Here is a 20,866-nt window from a genome sequence, read left to right as displayed (position 1 = left end):
ACTGTGAGGGGCACTTCTAGTGGAAAATCATAAACACGAACCATTTTCACTGGGTCTTCTGCTGGGACAATGCGCACTAGGCTTGTGTTGCCGTCAGCATGCTTAAATGGCACTGTGTCCGGTACTGTCGATGAAAACTGATCATAATACGCAATAGATTTAAATTTGATATAAATACTATAAGACTCTTCGTGGAGCTGTAATGCACAAATTTTCTCAAAAATACCTGGAAAATTATCAGTCAATTATTGGTAGACAAGGCTCGAATGGGGTCGAGAACTCCGGTATCGCCTATCAAAAATAAGCTTGTATTGCAATTCCTTCTTATAAGGCATCGCACTAGAATATGAACACAACTTAAACGAACTTCACTGTAGGAAAATATCACTAATCAGCCGAAATAGGCCTCAACTATCTTCGATGAACAGTTCACAATAGGTGTGGATAAAGCAAATAGTCACTTCCGGTTCTGCTGCGATCTGCACTGCTCGAAGGCTCGAGCGAAACTGTCTCTACCATGTCATCTGAAGTTAGAAGGCAAATATTACTTACTTTAGCCTTGATTTGGAACGATCAAGCTTCTTCCTGTAAGTTTATTTGCACCTAAGTGCACAAAGAAATTCATTCATTCGACGACCTAGAGAGAAATTAGTGCCCACTAATAAAGGAAACCACATTCAATCCAGGAAAAAATACAGAAATAAAAACATATTATGCAGTAATTTCGCCGTGCAAATTCAAAAGTATGTCAATAATAATAATAATAATAATAATAATAATAATAATAATAATAATAATAATAATAATAATAATAATAATAACCTATACTGTAAAATTGAAAGGGACTGTCACTTATAGTCTCTTGAACCACCCGACCGATCTCGATCAAATATTCAACATTGATAATGTTCCTACCAGGGAGTATTTTTATTTATTTATTTTTTAATGATGTTACTTAGGGCAGGGGGAGGATGAAAAAATATAAAAAATAAAGAAAACTTAATAAGTCTTGAATCAAACGACCGACGTGGTTGAAATTTTCAACATAGATTACGTTTGTGGAGTGGAATGCTTTTAATCATTTCACTTTGATGGTGGAATGTAGGGAAGGGGAGGATGGGGAGATATACAAAAATCCATTTAAATTAAAATAAAAGTGACTATGTTAATGAGTTAATAAGTTTTGAAGCACCGAACAGATCTGCATCAAATTTTCAACATGGATGAAGTTCGAGCCTGGAGTGGTTTTCATCATATCACTTTGACGGTAAAACTTAGGGGAGTGGAGGGTAAGGGAAAGATATATAAAAATAAATAAAACTTAATAAGTCTTGAAACACGCGGCCTATCTCGATCATTTTTTTAACATACATGAGATTCGGGCCTAGTATGGTTTTCGTTATTTCACTTTGATGCTAGAAATTAGAGAAGGGAAATGCGAAAGGGAGATATATATATATATATATATATATATATATATATATATATATATATATATATATATATATATATATATATATATATATATATATAATCAAATTTAATAACTCTTGAACCACCGTACCAATCTCGATAAAATTTTCAACCTAGATGAAGTACGAACCCGAGATGGATTTCCTCAGATCATTTTGATGGTGTAACTATGTGTAACTAATTGAAATTGGAAGGATAGCAACATTTAAAAGATTACGAAAAATGGCCGATATTAGTATCGAATCTATAATTTTTCTACTCGCTGAGACGAACAGTGACACATCTGATGCCGTTTAAATCCAAATTCAGCCCGCAACAGGCAGGAGGGGAAGAAATATAAAAATGATCAAAATAACCAATATCATTGTGGAATTCATAGTTTTCCGGGTGGCTAAGATGAACAATGGCACTGAAGATGCCGTGCTCCGCAGAATGGAAAGGTGAGGGGTTATATAAAACTCATCGAAAATGACCGATATCAAAGAGCGCTTTAGTAATAGTAAAAAGTGACTGAATAACGGAGCATATTATTATTTTTTCTCAATTTAGCCCAGCAAAGCGGCCAATTGATGCTAATAATAATAAATATAATAATAATAATAATAATAATAATAATAATAATAATAATAATTATTATTATTATTATTATTATTATTATTATTATTATTATTATTATTATTATTATTATTATTATTATTATTGACATACTTTTGAACTTACACGGCGACATTAATTCATAATATGTTTTTATTTCCGTAATTTTTCCTGGATTGTATGTTGTTTCCTTTATTAGTGGGCACTAATTTCTCTCTAGGTCGTCGAATAAATGAATTTCTTTGTGCACTTAGGTGCAAAAAAACTTACAGGAAGAAGCTTGATCGTTCCAAAGATGAAGGCTAAAGTAAGTAATATTTGCCTTTTAGCTTCAGGTGGCATGGTAGTGTACCGGTAGCGAAATGGAGTTACAATTAATAAAGGTGTCCAGCATGGGTTCCAATCATGTTCATGCCAACCTTGCATTTTTTACAAAGTGATAGTGAAGAATCGATTTCTCATATTATACGTCCAATGCTTAAAAATGTGGAAACAAACACCTTTATCATGATACAGACGATTTACGAATGTTGGTTGGGAAAGGGTTTCTCTCTCTCTCTCTCTCTCTATCTTGTCGTTTACCTATCCTGTCGTTGCATTTTTAACTTCTCCCCTCTCTCTCACGTACACACGCACTTCATCTGCGTATTCGTGTTCCAAAGTTAAAACGGAGCAAGAGCACGATAGACCTGGTCTGGAGAATGTAATTAACTGGCAACTTCAGCGTCGAGTTTTTCAATACTTTGGACATAACATCTCCAGTCCTGGTCATCTCTGAAAGAAATACTGTTTAAACGCAAGAGAATAAGCAAAATATCTTTTTTATCATCTGAGTTACCGAGTCTCAGTCGAATTACTGGGTCACTATGGGTTTAAAACCTCGATCCAGTGGTGGTCCATAAGCTAACCAACATCATCCGACTGACACTATGATCCGTTTTAGCTTTAGCGTGTTCGTTCTCTTTGTGCAAATTATAACGTTATATTAGCAAGAAATGGAAGTGATTTTGGATATTCGGTACAGATAAGTCTTCGGAAAAGACTAGAAAATGGTAACCTCTTTGGTTATTTGAAAACAAAATTTTATTTATACTAGTTCGACACAAATTCGTTTCCATCTTATAATTCAATGTGATTTATTCACGTTGAAATTTGAAACATGCAAGGTATGCTACATCTACAAGGAACATCCAATTTGCCATTTGAACATTTGTAACTTTGCATTATGATACGGTTTGTACTTTTAATATAGAATATTTCAGATAACATTTTACCAGCAAAATAGCAATCATTCAATTTTATCTTTCTTTCTTTCTTCCTTTTTCTTTTCTTTTTTATTTTTTTTCACTTTGCATTAGTAGTCTGAAATGGAAGATATGACCTACACTACCTACTGGGTTTATTAGAATGTAGTTTGCATCAGTACGTCCAATGAACACTACCGAATTTACAACCGAACAAACACGCAGAAACGAAGCATGTGTGTTAAACTGTTGACATTATCTTAAATTTGTCTGTGAGATCTACAGTTCTACTGGAAATTGAGTATGCTATCGTTTTTGAAAGTGACTTAGTGAATGTTTCAAGCATCTTCTATGTATTCGAACAGTCCTGAAAAAATATATAAAACGAACGTTATTTCTACATTACTGTTGGATTTCTGGTAAGGGAACTTTATAATGTTAGGTTCTTATTCTTGGTAAGTTTAGAATTCCACATTTTTATCTGTCCTCCCTTTTCTTTTTCTTCGTCTCTCGCCTCGTCTGTCTCTGTCTCTGTCTGTCTGTCTCTCTCTCTCTCTCTCTCCCTCCCTCTCTCTCTGCCTCATTTGTGAACCTCTGTGTAATAGACATTCATTGGTTTCAATTTTTCATCGTGTGTGTTTCAGTTTCTCCCTAAATTAATTTATGAATCTTGTTTCGTCTCGGTTTTGTTATTTCATTTTATCGATACTAATACATGTGTAGTTTTAAATCAGAATTGCGTTCATGTTGTTAGCTAATTTTAGTATGGGAGAGAAGAAAGGAGGAGAGGGAGGGTCTCTCTCTACCAGACACTATTATGGGATAAGAAGGTGTATATTGGGTGGCCTAGCTGCACGGCGTTAAGTGTCGCAATTTTTTTGATGCGGAGTGTACAATTTTTTAACAGTTTAATTTCGACACTACTATAACACAAGGTAAGAAAAGCCTACTCTCGCCACCCTCGGAAATATCTTGTGAGGTCGCTTTTTTAAAGAGGGCAAAGGATGTACAGTCTGCAACAAAAAAACCTGCAACATCAGCATGTAAGTTTATTATGAAACGACGACGTCCTTTCCTCCAAAAATTAGTGTGCAGAGGAGGACGCCGAGGTTTCTCCTGGCTTGATTGGTTCCACTTAGACGTTATATTGATTCCATGCGCTGTTAGGCGTAGTTTCACAATAAACTTACATGCTCATGTTGCAGGTTTTTTTGCTGCGGACTGTACAAGAAGTTAAATAACGAGTTATGAAGGGAAATATACATAGCAAGAAAAGAGTTTTACAAAAGAACACGTAAGGACATTGAATAATTAAAAACAGTTGGATAGTATGAGGGAATATAGGAGATGAAATTTATGAAACTGCAGAGGAAGCAAGATGATACTACGATGGCAATAGAAAATAAGAATGGAAAGAATATGTTGAGAACTTGTACAACAACAGGAATAGACTGCGAGGCATGGATGTGGAAGTTAAAAATGAAGTACGCAGGGATGATAAAGGGTCTACTATTCTTCGGGATGAGTTTAAAGAAAGTTATATCCGAGGTTAGAAATTCAACAGCAACCGGGATACATAATATACCAATCGAATTTACTAAGAATATGTGAGGCAAAGGCAATATAGAATTGTTCCTACTCTGAAATGAAAAACACGAAATAGGAAGGTGGTCGAAAGATTTCCTGAAGACAACCATGATACCGCTTGCTAAGAAAGCGAACCCAGAGGGATTTGATGTTTATAAAACTATTCGTCTCATGGCACAAGCAGCAAAAGTTATGCTTCAAATATTGATAAGAAGATTGTATAGAAGAACAAGTGAAGAAGTTGAGAAGGAACAGTTCGGCTTTAGGAGAGGTAAGGACACAAGAGATGCAATTGTTGTATTAAGATGAATCAATGAAAAGTTCATAGTAAAAAGGAAAGAGATGTATGTGCTGTATTATTGATTTAGAAAATGCTTTTGACCGGGAACTGAAATGGAAACTATTGTTGAAAGTTCTAAAGAAAAAAAAGCTTGGATTAAAATGGAAATATCGAAGACTTATATAAAACCAACAAGTGATAGAACAGAGAAAGGAATGACAGAGGAGAGAGAAATTGGACGGGAAGTTCGACAGGGATGTTATCTCTCACCAACATAGTTTAATATCTAACTAGAAGAGATAGTGAGAAACAGCCTATATATTGAAAATGGTATTTCGGTAGGAGGTTGAATAATTAAGGTGTAGGTCTATACAGTTTGCAGACAATACGGCGCTTTCTTGTTGCAGAATCTGAAAATAATGAGCAATATGTTAGAAAACGCGAAGAAGGGTTGTGAAGAATATGGGATGAAAATAGATGTTAGAAAGACAAAAGCTATAGTAATTGGAACGAATCAGTCGGTATCAAATATAGAAGTAGGAGGGAATGATATAGAACAGGCGGCTAGATTTCAATACCCAGGTAGTATTATTAATGTTGATATAAAGTGTGAACATGAAATTAAAGCATGGATAGGAATGACGAAAGAAGTATTTAAAAGAAAGATAAGTATGTAAAAGGAAGATTAAGAGAAGGAGTAATAAAACGCTTCGTGTAAAGTATTGTAGGATATGGATCAGAAATATGAACATTACGCAAAAGCGATGAAAGAAGACTCGGTTTTTAAAATGTAGGTGTGGAGAAGAATAGAGGGAATTGCTGGATGGAATGAAAAACGAATGAGAGGGTGTTAGAAATGGCGGGGAAGAAAAGAACAATTTTAGATGTAATTGAAAAGGGGAAGAGAAACTGGTTGGGACATTGACTAAGAAGGACTCTATCACGAGAGACGTGCTAGACGGTATGGTGCCATTAAAGAGAGGGAGTGCGCGAAAGAGGTTACAGTTGATGGAAGGTATCAAAACAGAAAAATTGAACGGGAGGACGAAGAGGTTAGTACAAGAACATGGAGCATGAAACTTTTCAGTTGCTGCAAGTGACCACACAATAATGACAAAGTACCTATATGATGATGATATTGGAATATCCAAATATTCATTTCGAACGTTCGAATATTATCCATTATTCCTATATTTGTTCGAATAATTATTCGTCAATCGAATATAAAATTGGAATAATCAAATTTACTTGAGTAATGGAATAATGAATTATGGAAAAATCCACGTAAGAATATTTGAATAATGACTTCTAAGCTACCTCTTGGCTATATGGCTGGCATACGCGTCTTTGACCAGATTCAGTTACCGGTGGTAACTCATGTGGTTCGGATCCCACGTTAAATTGTAGGTCCATTTCTCAAATAGCCTCGCTGAAAGGGACACTAAGCTCAAATCAAACCAATCGAATAAAGCATTATTCGAAAGTTAACAACACCAGTTCAAATCACGCATTAAGTGGAATTCAACGGTTTATAATGGTTTCAGTATGAAATTGGGCATTTTACTTCCAACAAACAAAATGAAATGAATTTTTAAAAAAGCGTATGCAACCAGGTTCATTGTAAAAGAAGTGAATAAAGCAACTCAGATGGTGAACAAGGAAGGTATTTTCAATTAATAATAAAATATTCTTACCATGCCTGCAAATCCAATCATTGAAGCTGCCAATTTTAAACACCGCCAATCCCAACGCGTGGCATCAAAGTAATCTCTGTGAAAATTAAACGCACATATAGAAAATTATTAAATGTTTTGCTAAAATTTAGTAAAACATAGAAAATGAAATGAAATCTTTCAGTTTTACGTCTCACAATTATACCATGTAAGGTAACGGATACGATGATGATCAGAATGAAAGAATGGTGAAATGAAGCATCAGCGCCATTTTAGATTTTACTGGAGGGGTGGTGAGATTACATAGTTCACCTAAGAATGTTACCTTTTTTTTTAATTAGTATCTTACTATACAATTGATTAAAACATGTATTTCTCAAACTCAATGGGAGTAATTGCCCGTTCTTGCTCTCCCCTAATGACACCCCTGCAATGAAGAAAGTGGAAGGAAGCGGAAGAACCCCGAGAAAACTTCCACATATGGGTGTTTGTCCACCATAGAGCCAACTTGGTGTGAGCTGCGATCGAACTAGAGACCGCACGCACCAGAGATGAACGTTTTATCACTTCTTTTTAAAATGTCCTGACTCTTACTTTACCATTTCTCAACTGTTCAGGAGTACCGAACACGATAGGAACACGAACATAGAAAGATAGGGACAATTAAAATTCCAGTAGCTCTCCCAGCAGGAATCGAACCTGGGATCACATTCACCAAAGGCACATTCACTAGTCACTAGACTAACTGGGAAGGCAAAATACTAACCCGCGGAGGCCACTCGCCACATATAAAGAAAATATATTATATATAAGTTATCAAAATACGGTGATCACCTTAATAAAATGTACAGTTTACCTGATTAATACGTACGACATTGATATACCTTTAGCCACAATTTGTATTCAGGTTTCTTTTTACAGAAAAGTTTGTCCGGGGGAGCAAAATTAAAATATGAGGTGCTGCCCTGGGTTATTTGATAAAGGATGAGCCTGCACAAGAATGATATGAAATAGAATTTTAATTTATTTTAGCTTCAGGAAGGGAGAGGATAAACCCCCACGGAAATATTTCTGGAAGAAGCATTGCTTGTATTGGTCGTTGAATTCGGATATAATACAGTATTATTTGTCGGGAATTATTTTAAGAGGAAAATGTAACATTCTCTGAATGACGCAGTTCAGTATTCAGTTGTTTAACGTTCAGAACCAAGTCTATATTATACGTGGATCTACAGTTTAAGATGAAATCTCAACCACCTTAAAGCTTATCATGCTTTCTCCAACACTAGCCTCTATGAGCCAAAGGTGCGTGTCATAGCTAATAGATCAGCGGGAAGGGCATAAATCTCAGTATTCAATTTCGTCAGCGATGGTTGAGAAAATTTTCACCAGTCAAGGTTATAGATACTCGAAAAAGTGTGGTGCTGATTGCCACAACCAGTGTTAGATGCTACCTGCCATGATTTTATGTTATAACGAATAGATGATCCTCACTGACTTGCTGACTGCCACAAATCTAAAGCACTTGTGAAGAAACAGAGGGGATTTATATGGGTACTTTTACAAGTACATGTGTAAAATACAATTATTGCAAAACTTATGTAATCCAGAACTTGAATAAAGAGGAAATATGTATATAACGAAAAAGTTTGGAAGTCTTTTTCTTCTCTTATTTATATGTGGCTCTAATGCAACACTAATGTGCACAGTTGCTCCACGACCAAAGATGACGAAATATAATTGGGCACCAAGAAGTATGAAATAAATCACATTTAAAAACGACATTTTCTTTCCCCCTATCAAACGTAATTTGACGACAATCGTGTAGAACTTGTTTTCAATGTAACACACACCAAAAAATCTCAGAAAAATATTTCTTGGTTACGGAGATACAAATTTTCAAACAATGCGAAAATGCGCTGTTTATGTCACAGTAACAGAAACAAACGTTTTGGTGTGACGTCATATATCGGTTTCCCTCTTTGAGCCGTATTGAAAGCTTCAGGGGTTCTTTTCGTATTGCAGTTTTGAGAATGAGGGTGTTAGAATTTTTAGGGCATTAGAATAATCCATATTTTCTGGCGGCTTCGATATGAACCTTGTCGTTTGTTTCAGCGCCAAGTAAGAAAAGAAAGAAAGAAAAAAATATCAAACCTGTAACATATTAGAACGTAGATAATTCTAATTTTTGAATGAGCTATTTTCTGCAGAATGATAGATTGGAATACACAGCAAAAAATGAGGTGTTGAAATAATACAAAATGACTACCACTTCAGTGTGTTACTTAAGTGTCAATTCAACACCAAGCTCTTTTTTTTTTTTATTGTTAAACCACACGATAACGTCTTCTCTTCGGGAGTGATATATATGGTAAACATTGGTTATGATTGATACACATATATGGTCTATGAGATTCGAGCACCAAGCACATCGCCTTCACAGCATATCAGAAATACCTCGTTACTAGCTGTGAGTTTTTGCATTGTTTTTTATTGTTTGGTATGAGCGAAGCTTTGTGAAATATATTTTGCATTTATGGCAAGTAACTAATAACATTCTATGTTTTCTGTAATCAGCCACAATAATATTGTTGTAAACTTGTGAGTCATCTGACAACAGCTCACAAATAGCAATGCTTCCATCTATTTTCTTTATCTGTTATTCTTGTGTCTTAGCAAGTATGAACAGAAGATGGCAGAACTGTTGCCTATGTAACTGTTGTCAGACGATTCGCAGATTTACAAGAATATTATTGTGACCGATTGCAGAAAACATAGAACATAAGTGTCAAATATATTTCGCAAAGCTTTGCTCATATTAAACGATAAATACTAATGCAAATTCTCTCAGGTAGTACCGAGTAATTTTTGACATGCTCGGAAGGCGATGTGCTTGGTGCTGAATTAACACACAAGTAACACGCTAAAGTGGTGGTCATTTTATGCTGTTTCAACACCTCATTTTTTTACAGTGCACGATTAACAGATTTTGTTTGTTTGGATGTGATGGTCGGAGGCCAGCGTTGAAGGGCAACCAGCACTGCTTTGATGGAAGTTTCGAAAGTTGTGCAAAACAATTTGCGCAGCTGTACACAGACCCAGCAGACATACGCCGCCTTATGCAGAGTCGTTCCGACGTATGATTAGCGTCATACTAAAACACTGACTACTGCAGGAGACTTATGTTAGTCAAACTCTTTAGTATGGCACTAATCGCACTTAAAACGACTCTGCATAAGGACCACGAAGTTTACGTGAGACCATATCAATCAGTCAAGTTTTTTAGGCATTGCTTCCTCACAAAACTGAAAATACGTACAGGGACCTTTTTACCTTTGTGAGAACTTCGTCTCTGAACAGCGCGAACTAAATGTGATTGCGAAAGAGCAGCTCTGAACGTATTAAATTACATATTTTCAAATTCCGAGATACCTAGTTGTAACTTCGACTTTAACCAAAGCATTTGTCGGGAAGTGCAGAATGTAGGCTTGGTGAATGACCAACTGCAATGAAAAAGTGCTCCTCCACATCCGTATGTGTGCATCATTAGCATTTCTTTTCAGTCAATGTGTTGAGGATGGCTAGTTGCTTATTACGGAACAGTGCCCATATGGGAAAAAAAATGTATAATTTTATCGGTTATTTCACTCAACAATGGCTCAATAGAAAACCCTAATATTCCCATCACAACTTGAAACTTCAGCGGCCAGGACCACCGCACGACCATGATGTAGAAGGTTAGCATCACCTGTTAAAGAATACAATTTTCAAGATCTTGTGGCACGATTTTACACGAATAAAGAGTCTAAAGGAAGACGCACACTCCAATGGTCTTACAGAAAACTTGAGTTACAAATCCACAGAAAAGGAATACAAATCTTACAGAAAAATTGACTACAGGATACATGTTATTCTTGAAAATTTGCAAATACATGACAACTTCCGAAAATGCCTTCGAAGTTTGAGCTACAAGTTTAAGCTTCATTCAAAATTTGAAAATGAATTTCTCCCTAATGAAATTTTCTGCGTACACTACTGTGTTGAACAGAATCTATATGACAAAATAATACTCTTGATATCAAAATATCAAATGACAATCCTAATAAATTATGTTATGTTATAGTGGAACAGGTCTCAGTGGTAAAGCGCTTACCTTTGGTACGAGTGGTCCCGGCCAGACGAGTTTGTGGTGGACAATATCCCGTCTATGTTCCGTTACCTCTCACATTCCAACCCATACTTGAATTAAATGGCAGGGAACTCTGGTGTAGATAATAATAATAATAATACCTGGTTAATAATTTATCACTGTGCCACCTAGAACTTGTATTACAAAGGTACACAACCTGTTACACTAGTGCAGAACGGAAATATCTCGAAAACGGTTGAACATAAATGAGCTGAGCAAAAACTCAAATAGGAAATATCATGGGACAAATCAAATGGTGATGTCGCGATGTCCCTCAGGGTCGCCCTTCAAGGGAGCCCGGGGCCCAATTTTAAAATTTTAAATGGAAACATGAGGCAAGTGACACCCCGTTCGATAGATATTTAAAAACTTAAAAGCGATGTGGCAAAAGATTTCTCATATCGGTCACCGTATTCAAAATAGCCGCCAAGATATGTTACCTCTGTCAGATAAACGTCCAGTAGCACTAATATGAACCAAACAAAAGCTCAAATAGGAAAGCCATGGAGGCACATCGAATAGTGTTGTCGCGGTGCCCCTAGGGTCACCCTTCAAGGGGATCCAGGGCCCAACTTTAAAATTTTAAATGGAAACATGGGGTGAGTGATATCTCGCTCGATAGATCTTCAAACACTATAGAGAGTTGTGACAAAAGAATTTTCATTTTGGTCGCTGTATTCAAAATGGCCGCTAAGACATGACGCCTATATCAGATTAAGCGTCTAGTACTACTAATAAGAAAACGGTTAGAGATAAATGAACAGAACAAAAAGTGAAACAGGCAAATGACATAAAGCACGTCGAATGATGTCTTGGTGACCATAGATCCTTAAAAACTAAAAAGTTTTGTGGCAAAAGATTTTTCATATCGGTCACCGTATTCAAAATGGCCGCCAAGACATGATACCTGTATCAGATAAAACGTCCAGTACCACTAATATGAAAACGGTTGGAGATAAATGAACAGGTTAAAACTAGTATAGGAAATCACAGAGGTTATTTATCATTTACACCTCGAGAATAATCCAACGGAAAAAAAGATTATTAAAGTACAAGTGCCATAATGCTAAAGAGGGTATTTAATTGTTAGAAAATTATCTTTCCGATCTCCCTCCGTAAGTGGGTGAAGCGGAAATGAATGGTAAAATCTCAAATGAGAACTCTACTTTTACTTGCAATAGGTATGGTTTGTCTGAAACACTTGGATGTACAAGTGACTGGTACTGTAATGAACCAATATTATGCAGACGACTTTTGAGCAAAACCGTTTGTAGAAGTTATTCTAAAATTGCATTGTTCGACAAATTGGTTTTGCATTTCAATTGATTTTTTTTTTTTTTGCACAAATCATTGCCTGCAATCAAAATGGAAGTTACCATTTAACAAGAATTTTACCTACTTTTTTCCGTTACAGACATCTACTATCTGTTATAAAAAACACATTTCAGACAGTTTTATTATGTAGATACAATTTGCAAAAATTAAGGTTCTCATTTACAATTTCCCCGTTCCTTCCCGTCCCGTTTTATCCACTTACGGAGGACGTTGGAACGATGATTTTCTGGGAACTAGATTTCCTCTTTTGCATTATGGCACTTTTACTCTAATCATCTTCTCCTCTGTTGCAACATTTTCGATCCCTGGAATGATAAATACCCACTGTGATTTCCTATAGGAATTTTATTGTTCATCCGTTATTATCTTCAAGCGTTTTCATAATAGTGGTACTGGACGTTTTATCTGATACAGGCTCCATGTCTTGGCGGCCATTTTGAAAACGGTGACCAATATGAACAATCTTTTGCCACAACGCTGTTTAGTGTATGAAGATCTATCGAAAAAAGTATCACTTGACCCTTATTTTCGTTTAAAATTTCTAAGTTGGGCCTGGGCCCCCATGAAAGGTGGTCCTGGGGGCACCGCAACATCATTCGATTTTCCTCATAGCTTTCCTATTTGAGTTTTTGTTTAGTTTATTTATGTTCAACCGTTTTCATATTAGTACTGCTGAACGTTTATCTGATACAGGTAACATATCTTGGCGGCTATTTTGAATACGATGACCAATATGAAAAATCTTTTGCCACATCGCGTTTTAGTTCTTAAAGATCTATCGAACGATGTGTCACTCGCCCCATGTTTCTATTTAAAATTTTAAAGTTGGACCCATAGCCCCCTTGAAGAGCGGCCCTGGGGGGACACCGCGATATCACCATTCGATTTGTCTCATGATATTTCCAATTTGAGTTTTTGAGTTTTCGCTCAGTTCATTTATGTTCAACCGTTTTCAAGATATTTCCGTGGAAAGATTAAAATGGGCCACAGGGTATTTCGAAAAGGACTTTACAACTGAAAACTCATATAGACATATTTATTTACCTTGGTGTCATGGATTTGGTGTCATTTTGTTGCAAAATACATCAACTTTTGACTCACGTAGTACACTAGTTTAGAAACAAGCCACCGCAAGAGCTAGCGGCAGTTGGAGCAAAGATGGTTGTCTTTACACGACCCGCTCGGGAGAGTAATACTCCCGGAAATACGTTTTTCTGCGCGCTACTCTATCCAGCTGTTTTACGCGCTATCCTAGCCAGTTTTAAGTTGGTCACAAAATTTATATCATAGAGTACAAGGGGAACAAAACGAGCCCTATATCATGGAGTACAAGGGGAATGCTACTACTACTACTACTTATCTGCACAAAAGTAAATAAATAACTTTTTTGAGTATTATTTTCATATTATTTTAATTCAATAAGTGTTATAAAATTGTAAAAAAACTGTAAAAAAACTTTCCTCGGGCCGGGTTTGAACTCACGCCAAAAGTGACTTTTGTTAGTAGCATATAGCGCTAGTCCACTCGGCCACGAAGACCGATAGCAGCACTATTTTAACGCAACGTGGCAAGAAGTGGATAACGCCAACCAATCGGAAAAGTGTTTTTCGTTTCTACTTCCGGGAGCATTACTCTCCTGAGCTAGTCCTGTCTTTACGGGTCCTGAGTGTGTTAGCTGTGTGTTTTGGTTTGAAGAATCCAAGTCTGCGACAACTGTACAACGTAATTTTTGTACAAAGTATGGTTAAGATCTTCTCAGTAGGCCTACTAGGCCCTGGAACAGTACCAAAACCATGTTTGTAAGATAAATGAATAAATTAATATGAGTTTTCAAAGTTGTAGTACTTTTAATACACCCTGTATAGTAGATCGATAGGTAAATAGATATAACTCTCTTAGGAAACAAACCATACAAAGTAGAGAAAAGCAAACTTTTTACTGGATACCACAAATAACAAGTAGAAACCTACACTGCATCTTAATACAAGGTGGTATGACAAATTAGGTAGCACTGTTAGTGATGAGCAAATGCAAGACCAAGACCAAGACCGGGATGGTCTTGGTCTTGGTCTTGATCTTCACTGGAACCCTTGGTCTTGGTCTTGCACACCCAGTCTTGGTCTTGGTCTTGGTATTGCTTGCAAGAGTCTTGGAAGTCTTGCATTTAAGAAATCTTATGCTTTTCATAGGGAAATTTTACTCTGCATATAAGGGATAATAAACTCTGCAATGTGCCAATACTAACGGAAATACATTGTATGTTTCTAAATGTAATATAGTTTTACCTTCGTGTAAGTATGATGATAGTGTACAACATAGGTGATGACCTTTATTTTTTTAATAGGCGCCCACGCTTCATCACTTATAAGATAAGTCACAACATTTCGTAATCTGTTTATATACTTTAAGAGATCCAACACTTCATTGGTTCCCAAACTGGGGAGGCTACCCCTGAGACTCATGAAAGAAAATCAAGACGGCACTGATTATTGAAATAATTTTAGATATTGTTACGAGGAGGAAGAGGAACTGGTTGGGATATTGGCTGAGGAGGAACTGTATTATGAGGGACGTGCTAGACGGTATTGTAGAAGGAAAGAGAGGGAGGAAGCGAAGGAGACTGTAGTTAAAGGAAGGTTTTAAAACAGAAAATTACTACGTCAAAGACGAACAGATTACTTGAGGACCACCGTACTTCGAAGCTTCTCAGACGCAGCACGTAACCTGCCAATAATGGCAGAATAGCTATGATGATGATGATGATGATGATGATGATGATGATGATATGTTTAGCAATTTTCACCAAAAAAGAGAGAAAAATTAAAATAATTATTATAGTCAAACCTTTTCATATTTCAGAGTAATTTGAGTAAGAACTGGAAACGATTAAACTGTCTATGTCTTTTGTTTAAACTCAATTTATATAAGTACTTTTGACCTATATTGGAAATGCAGAATAACGGCATCAAACTCTAAGTTATTTGAAGTCTCACTTGTGAATATAGATTACTAGCATCAATTACCCACTTTGTTGGGTTAATTTTTTTTTTAAATAATATATTTCGTTAGTCAGTCACTTTGAAATTATTAGTAAAACGCTCTCTGATATCGGTCATTTTCGATGATTTTTATATTTCCCTCCCCTCCTCCTCCCCAAGTTGCGGGTCTTAATTTGGATTTAAACAACATCAGAAGTGTCATTGTTCGTCTTATAGACCCCGAAAACTGTGGATTCGGCACTAATATCGGTCATTTTTAATAAATTTATATGTTTCCTCCTTTTTCATGTTGCGAGGTAAGCCATCGGAAGTATCACTGTTTATCTCAATGATCTCGAAAACCATCAGTTCGACATTGATAATGGTCATTTTCAATAATTTTTATGTATCTCCTTCCTCCCCCTCCCCAAGTTGCGATGCTGAATTTGCTTTTAAACGGGATCGGAAGTATCACTGTTCACCTTAGCGACGCCGAAACTTATGAATTCGATACTAATATTTGGTCATTTTTGATCATTTTTTGTATCTCCCCCTCCCCCAATTTACGGGTCTAAATTTGGTCATAAACGGTATCGGAAGTGTCAGTATTCAACTCAATGACCTCGAAAACAATGGATTCGACACTAACATTCGTCATTTTCAATCATTTTTGCATATCTTCCCCCCACTCCACCCTCCGCCAAGCTACGGTATCTGAATTTGGATTTAAACAGCATCGGAAGTGTCACTGATTATCTCAGCGACCCCCAAAACTATAGATGACACTTTAATAACGGTCATTTTCAATCATTTTTTAAATATCTCTCAGCTCCCCCTCCCCTAAGCTGCATCGTCAAAGTGATATGACAGAAACCATCTCAGGTCCGAACTCATCAATGTTGAAAATATGATCGAAATCAGTTGGGCGCTTCAAGAGTAATTAAATTTTATTTTTGTACATTTTCCATTCCCCCTCCCCTAAGTTCTAGCGTCAAAGTGATATGATAAAAACCATCTCAAGTCTGAACCTCATCTATGTTGAAACTTTGATTTATATCTATCGTCTGGTTCAAGAGTGATGAAGTCACAAAGACAGTCACTTAAATTTTTATTTTTATCTTTTATTTATGTCCTTCTTCCCCTCCCCTAAGCTGCACCATCAAAGTAAAGTGATAAAGCCGTTCCAGGCCTGAACTTCATCTATGTTGAAAATGTGGTAGTCCCCTACCACAGAACTCTGCTGGTGACGTCACCCAAAGGGTTAGCAACACTGCTGTCCAGTCGGCGAGCCTGCGAAGCGGATATACTCGGAAAGCAGCGTGAGAGGCTCGTCCACTTCGAACTCGACGGGTGCTGGTGCAGGCTGGAGCAAGTAGTGAGCTCCTAATCAAGAAGGAAGAATAGGACGTGCTACACGGAAGAATAAATTGCATAAGTATCTCAGTTTATCTGAACAGTGGACAAATATTTAGTTATATACTTCCGCAATATAAAATACTAGCAGCGTTCACCCCGCTTCGCTGCGGTCACCCCGGAACGCAATAAACTTTGTTACTTAGATAATTTTTACTTTTTCGCTTTCAAGTGATATGATAAAAACCATAGAAGATTGCATTAAATGTTAACATTATATCGCCTGTCATTTATGTTAACCCGCCCCGCTTCGCTGCGGTCACCCCGGAAGTTTTCGCTTTCAAGTGATATGATAAAAACCATAGTAGATTGCAGTAAATGTTAACATTATATCGCCTGTCATTTATGTTAACCCGCCGAGTGACACGGTCATGCGGGTTGCATATAAATACGTTTATTTTTACCTATGATGAACTAACAAAGGATTTGTACGTTATGGACACTTGAATGGTCAATTATCTCAAGACACTGGTAATTAAAAATTAAAGTGATATGATAAAAACCATCTAGGGTCCAAATCCTAATAACCCCCCAAAAATAAAAGAAATTGGTTCAGCCGTATTAGCGTGATGAGGTAACAAAGGATTTGTGCGTTCTCTTTTATATATATAGATTTTAAATTTTGTACTTAAATATTGAGGCCCTCAGCCTAATAAAAATTGTTGTTTATATTCGATTGTTTTCGTTCATCCACCTGATTAAGTCGCATGCCATTAGTTGTAGCTTTTCTTACATGTGTTTTACCTACGTTTTAAGTAAGTAACGAGGAAGCGTATTCCTGCTGTTAGCTGCCTTGGCCAACAACAGTGAAATTTTCACTTGTTGTGAGGGTTTGTGGGTCCCCGGATCATTTAATTTTGAATATCTCTTCAAAATTCTTTTAATTAAATGAGCCGGCGACCACAAAAATTTGATCGAGATTGGTCGTTTAGTTCAAGAGTTATTAAGTTTTATTTATTATTTTATAACTCCCCCTTTCCCCTTCCCTAATTTTTACCGTCAAAATGAAATTATGAAAACATTCCAGGCCCAAACCTCACCTACATTGGAAATTTGATCGAGATTAGCAGTCACAAACATAGTCATTTTCAATTCTATAATATAGATTTATTGTTGTAGCATAATGTTATATCGCTCAATTCTCGATGTGCCGTATACCTAAAGAGGCTAAAAGTTATATTGATAAACAATTATTCAACGTATAAGCATCCGCCCATGAAATAAAACTTGCGGTCATATGCACTAAGTTTCTGTCAATGTCATGAAAATGTTATTTCGATATTAATTTTATGAGCACACATTAAATATTTTCAACGGATTCTTAAGTCTCAGAGCCAAGGCCATACCCATGTAGTCGACACCTATGGTGTACGAAATTACCGGTGTTCAATACTACATTTCTCTTTAGTTTTGGAAGAAGAACACCACTAATATGCATTGAAATGAAATGAAGTATCTAGTTTAACGTCCCACGATTATGCACCAAGGCTAAAGGAGACGGTGATGATGAGAAATGACTGAAATGGTGGAATGAAGAAAGCAGGAGGAAACGGAAAAACGCCGAGAAAATTCACACCTGTGAGGCTTGAAAACAAGCAATATCTACAGAAGACGCGAACAACCAATTCAGAAAACGACATACTGCAGCTATATGCTACAGGGGCAGATCAACTCACACGGATTGCATAAACTACTGGAAACCCATTCACTTCAGTAGCATTTTTACTGAAGCCAAGAAATCCAAGTAAAAGATGTTATGATCTTTCCCCCTTTTTTTCATTCTATAAAAAAAAAAAAATTCAAATAGTGCCGGTTTGTGCAAGACTCTTGCGCAAGAGTCTTGGTCTTGGTCTTGCATCCTTTGGTCTTGGTCTTGGTCTTGCATGCAAGACTCTTGCAAAAACAGCGACTCTTGCGCTCATCACTAACACTGTGAATATTTTGGAAACGAATTATCCAAAATAGATGCTTGTCTAAAAGAATTGGAAAGACCCTAATCCAGCAATGGATCAACAATTGTTGATAATGGTATATATGCGTTTTAAATATAAATAATCCTCACCATTACACTCATGTGAACCCAGTTCTCATTCTTGATATCTGAGCATTTGAGATTACGTAATAAACGCTTATTCAAAACTAAAGATGCATCCCCTTAGGTATTATTCTTCCTTTGTGAACTAGTAAATTATACTCGTAAAATTTCCCAGCATTAGCACCCAGATTCTTAATTTGCATATCGGTAACTATGAATCCTGTTAAATGTTGAACTACTGTAATTAAATAATCCCAACATTTTGACAACTGGGATTAATAGCAGGTCGTACAGTAGAAACAAAATTAAGAGTTTTGCCTTGCACTATTACACATATAAAATTGCAACCATGTTACGAACCTTTGGTGATTGACGAAAATAATGGTCACTGCATAGGGTCTATAAAATAACAGATCAGTGAAGTACGAAACAGTGGTTGCGCTGAATATGTGTCCGATGATTTCTAACCACTGTTCCCATTTCTCATAATCTATATAAGCTTCGAGTGGTCGACCAGCTTCTGGATCATAGCGGTACATTGTTACTATTTGAAGAATTCACTGGTCCACCAGTAACACAAAAAATCTCTGGAGATTGCAAACAGTTACGTTTAAAACCCTAGAGTCTCATACATTAGGGTCTCCTCATTTTTCTTCTTCTGTTTTACTTCATTCCAGGAAGAATCATAAAACTTCACTGCGAAAGAAACTTCTCTAATCGTTCCTGAAATCTCCTCTGAGCATTCTTTATAGTCTAAATTACACCTGAATCATTATCATGTTCAAAATGTCGTATGTTGTACCTACATTTTTTTGTACGAAAGTTATAGACTATATGATAAAAGACTTATGAATGTTTTGTAATTACTGTACTCCATTAAACATTAAAAATAGTTTCCATTACTATGCTATTCTATTTTATAAAATTTATTATTTATGTAGATCTTTTGGGCCTTATGAGGCGTTTACACTTAGTCGATTTAGTCGCACGACTAAATCGACTAGATTATGCAGAGTCGTTTTGACGTATGGTTAGCGTCGTACTAAAGGTCTGACTACTGCAGGAAACACGTTAGTCGATCTCTTTAGTATGTCACTAGTCACACGTCAGAATATCCCTGCATAAGGCACCTAATGTTGAAAAAATGTACTCCTAATGGGGCGTTTACACTTAGTCGATTTGCGTTCGATTCAGTTGAATTGACGTCACTTTCAACTTAATCGACCGTGCAAACAGGACTTCAATTTAATCGCTTGTTGATCGAAGGTGACTAATCGACTGGCAACTGAATTGAAAGACGTTCTATTTTCTTCTGCTATAACACCGCAAATTGTACCAATTACTGCTTGCTTTGACATCTTTAAAATTGCCAGTCGATTTCGAATCGACCAGAGGAGAGCGAATCGACAAGCAGCATTCAATTTCGGTTGAAACAATTGAACACATCCATCGATCTGATTCGGCCTAGTTGCTTCGATTTAGTCGCAATGCAACGAGTCGATTTGGCCGTGCGACTAAATCGACCAAGTGTAAACGCCCCATAACACTGACGATACTAGAGGTAGCAAGGTGGCCTTATCGCCCCCCTCGACTGTCTCCCATAGATTTTAATGAGGTGAATAATAAAAAAAGTATTATTTTCGGTATACACGAAAAACGCTGCCCCACAAGCAGTGACGCCCGCAGGATATTTTCCAAGGAGGGAAGGCAAAAGGCCGATTTCAGGAAGGGGGCAAATGATCAACACGTAAGAGCACTTGTGAATACACACACTTTGATGTACGCTTGCATATAATACATTATATAAAAACAGCAGTTGTTTACGCACATATCCTTATTAAGTATAGTAGATAAATAAATTATACTCATTTGCTACTTAATATACATATTGAGTACTATAGTATAGAGTAAGCAAATTAGTATGACTTGGCACGTAGTTTCTAGAGCGAAACACCTCTCAGGAATCCAGAGGGGGCAAATTCCCCTCCTAACCCCCTACTGCAAGCGGCCATGCTCATAACACATTAAAACTGTTATCATCATTGACTGCTAGCTTTTTAAAATT

General features: G+C 36.6%; 1 protein-coding gene across 1 annotated transcript in view; it reads right to left on the bottom strand.

The window, feature by feature from the left end:
- The window catches only part of LOC145663792 (uncharacterized), a 59,535-nt gene extending 40,086 nt beyond the window's left edge, over positions 1 to 19,449 (bottom strand). The window contains exons 1-2 of the mRNA XM_081729883.1: positions 19,162 to 19,449; positions 6,873 to 6,948 (exon numbers count right to left, since the gene is read on the bottom strand). Of these exons, the coding sequence (XP_081586009.1) occupies positions 6,873 to 6,948; positions 19,162 to 19,340 (255 nt within the window). The 5' untranslated portion in view covers positions 19,341 to 19,449. The remainder of the gene's footprint in view (positions 1 to 6,872; positions 6,949 to 19,161) is intronic.
- Between the last annotated feature and the right edge of the window lie 1,417 nt (positions 19,450 to 20,866).

This window comes from Thermobia domestica, chromosome 11, assembly GCF_964235325.1.
Source record: "Thermobia domestica chromosome 11, izTheDome1.hap1.1, whole genome shotgun sequence".
Taxonomy (NCBI): domain Eukaryota; kingdom Metazoa; phylum Arthropoda; class Insecta; order Zygentoma; family Lepismatidae; genus Thermobia; species Thermobia domestica.
This window is presented reverse-complemented; position numbering and strand designations above follow the sequence as displayed.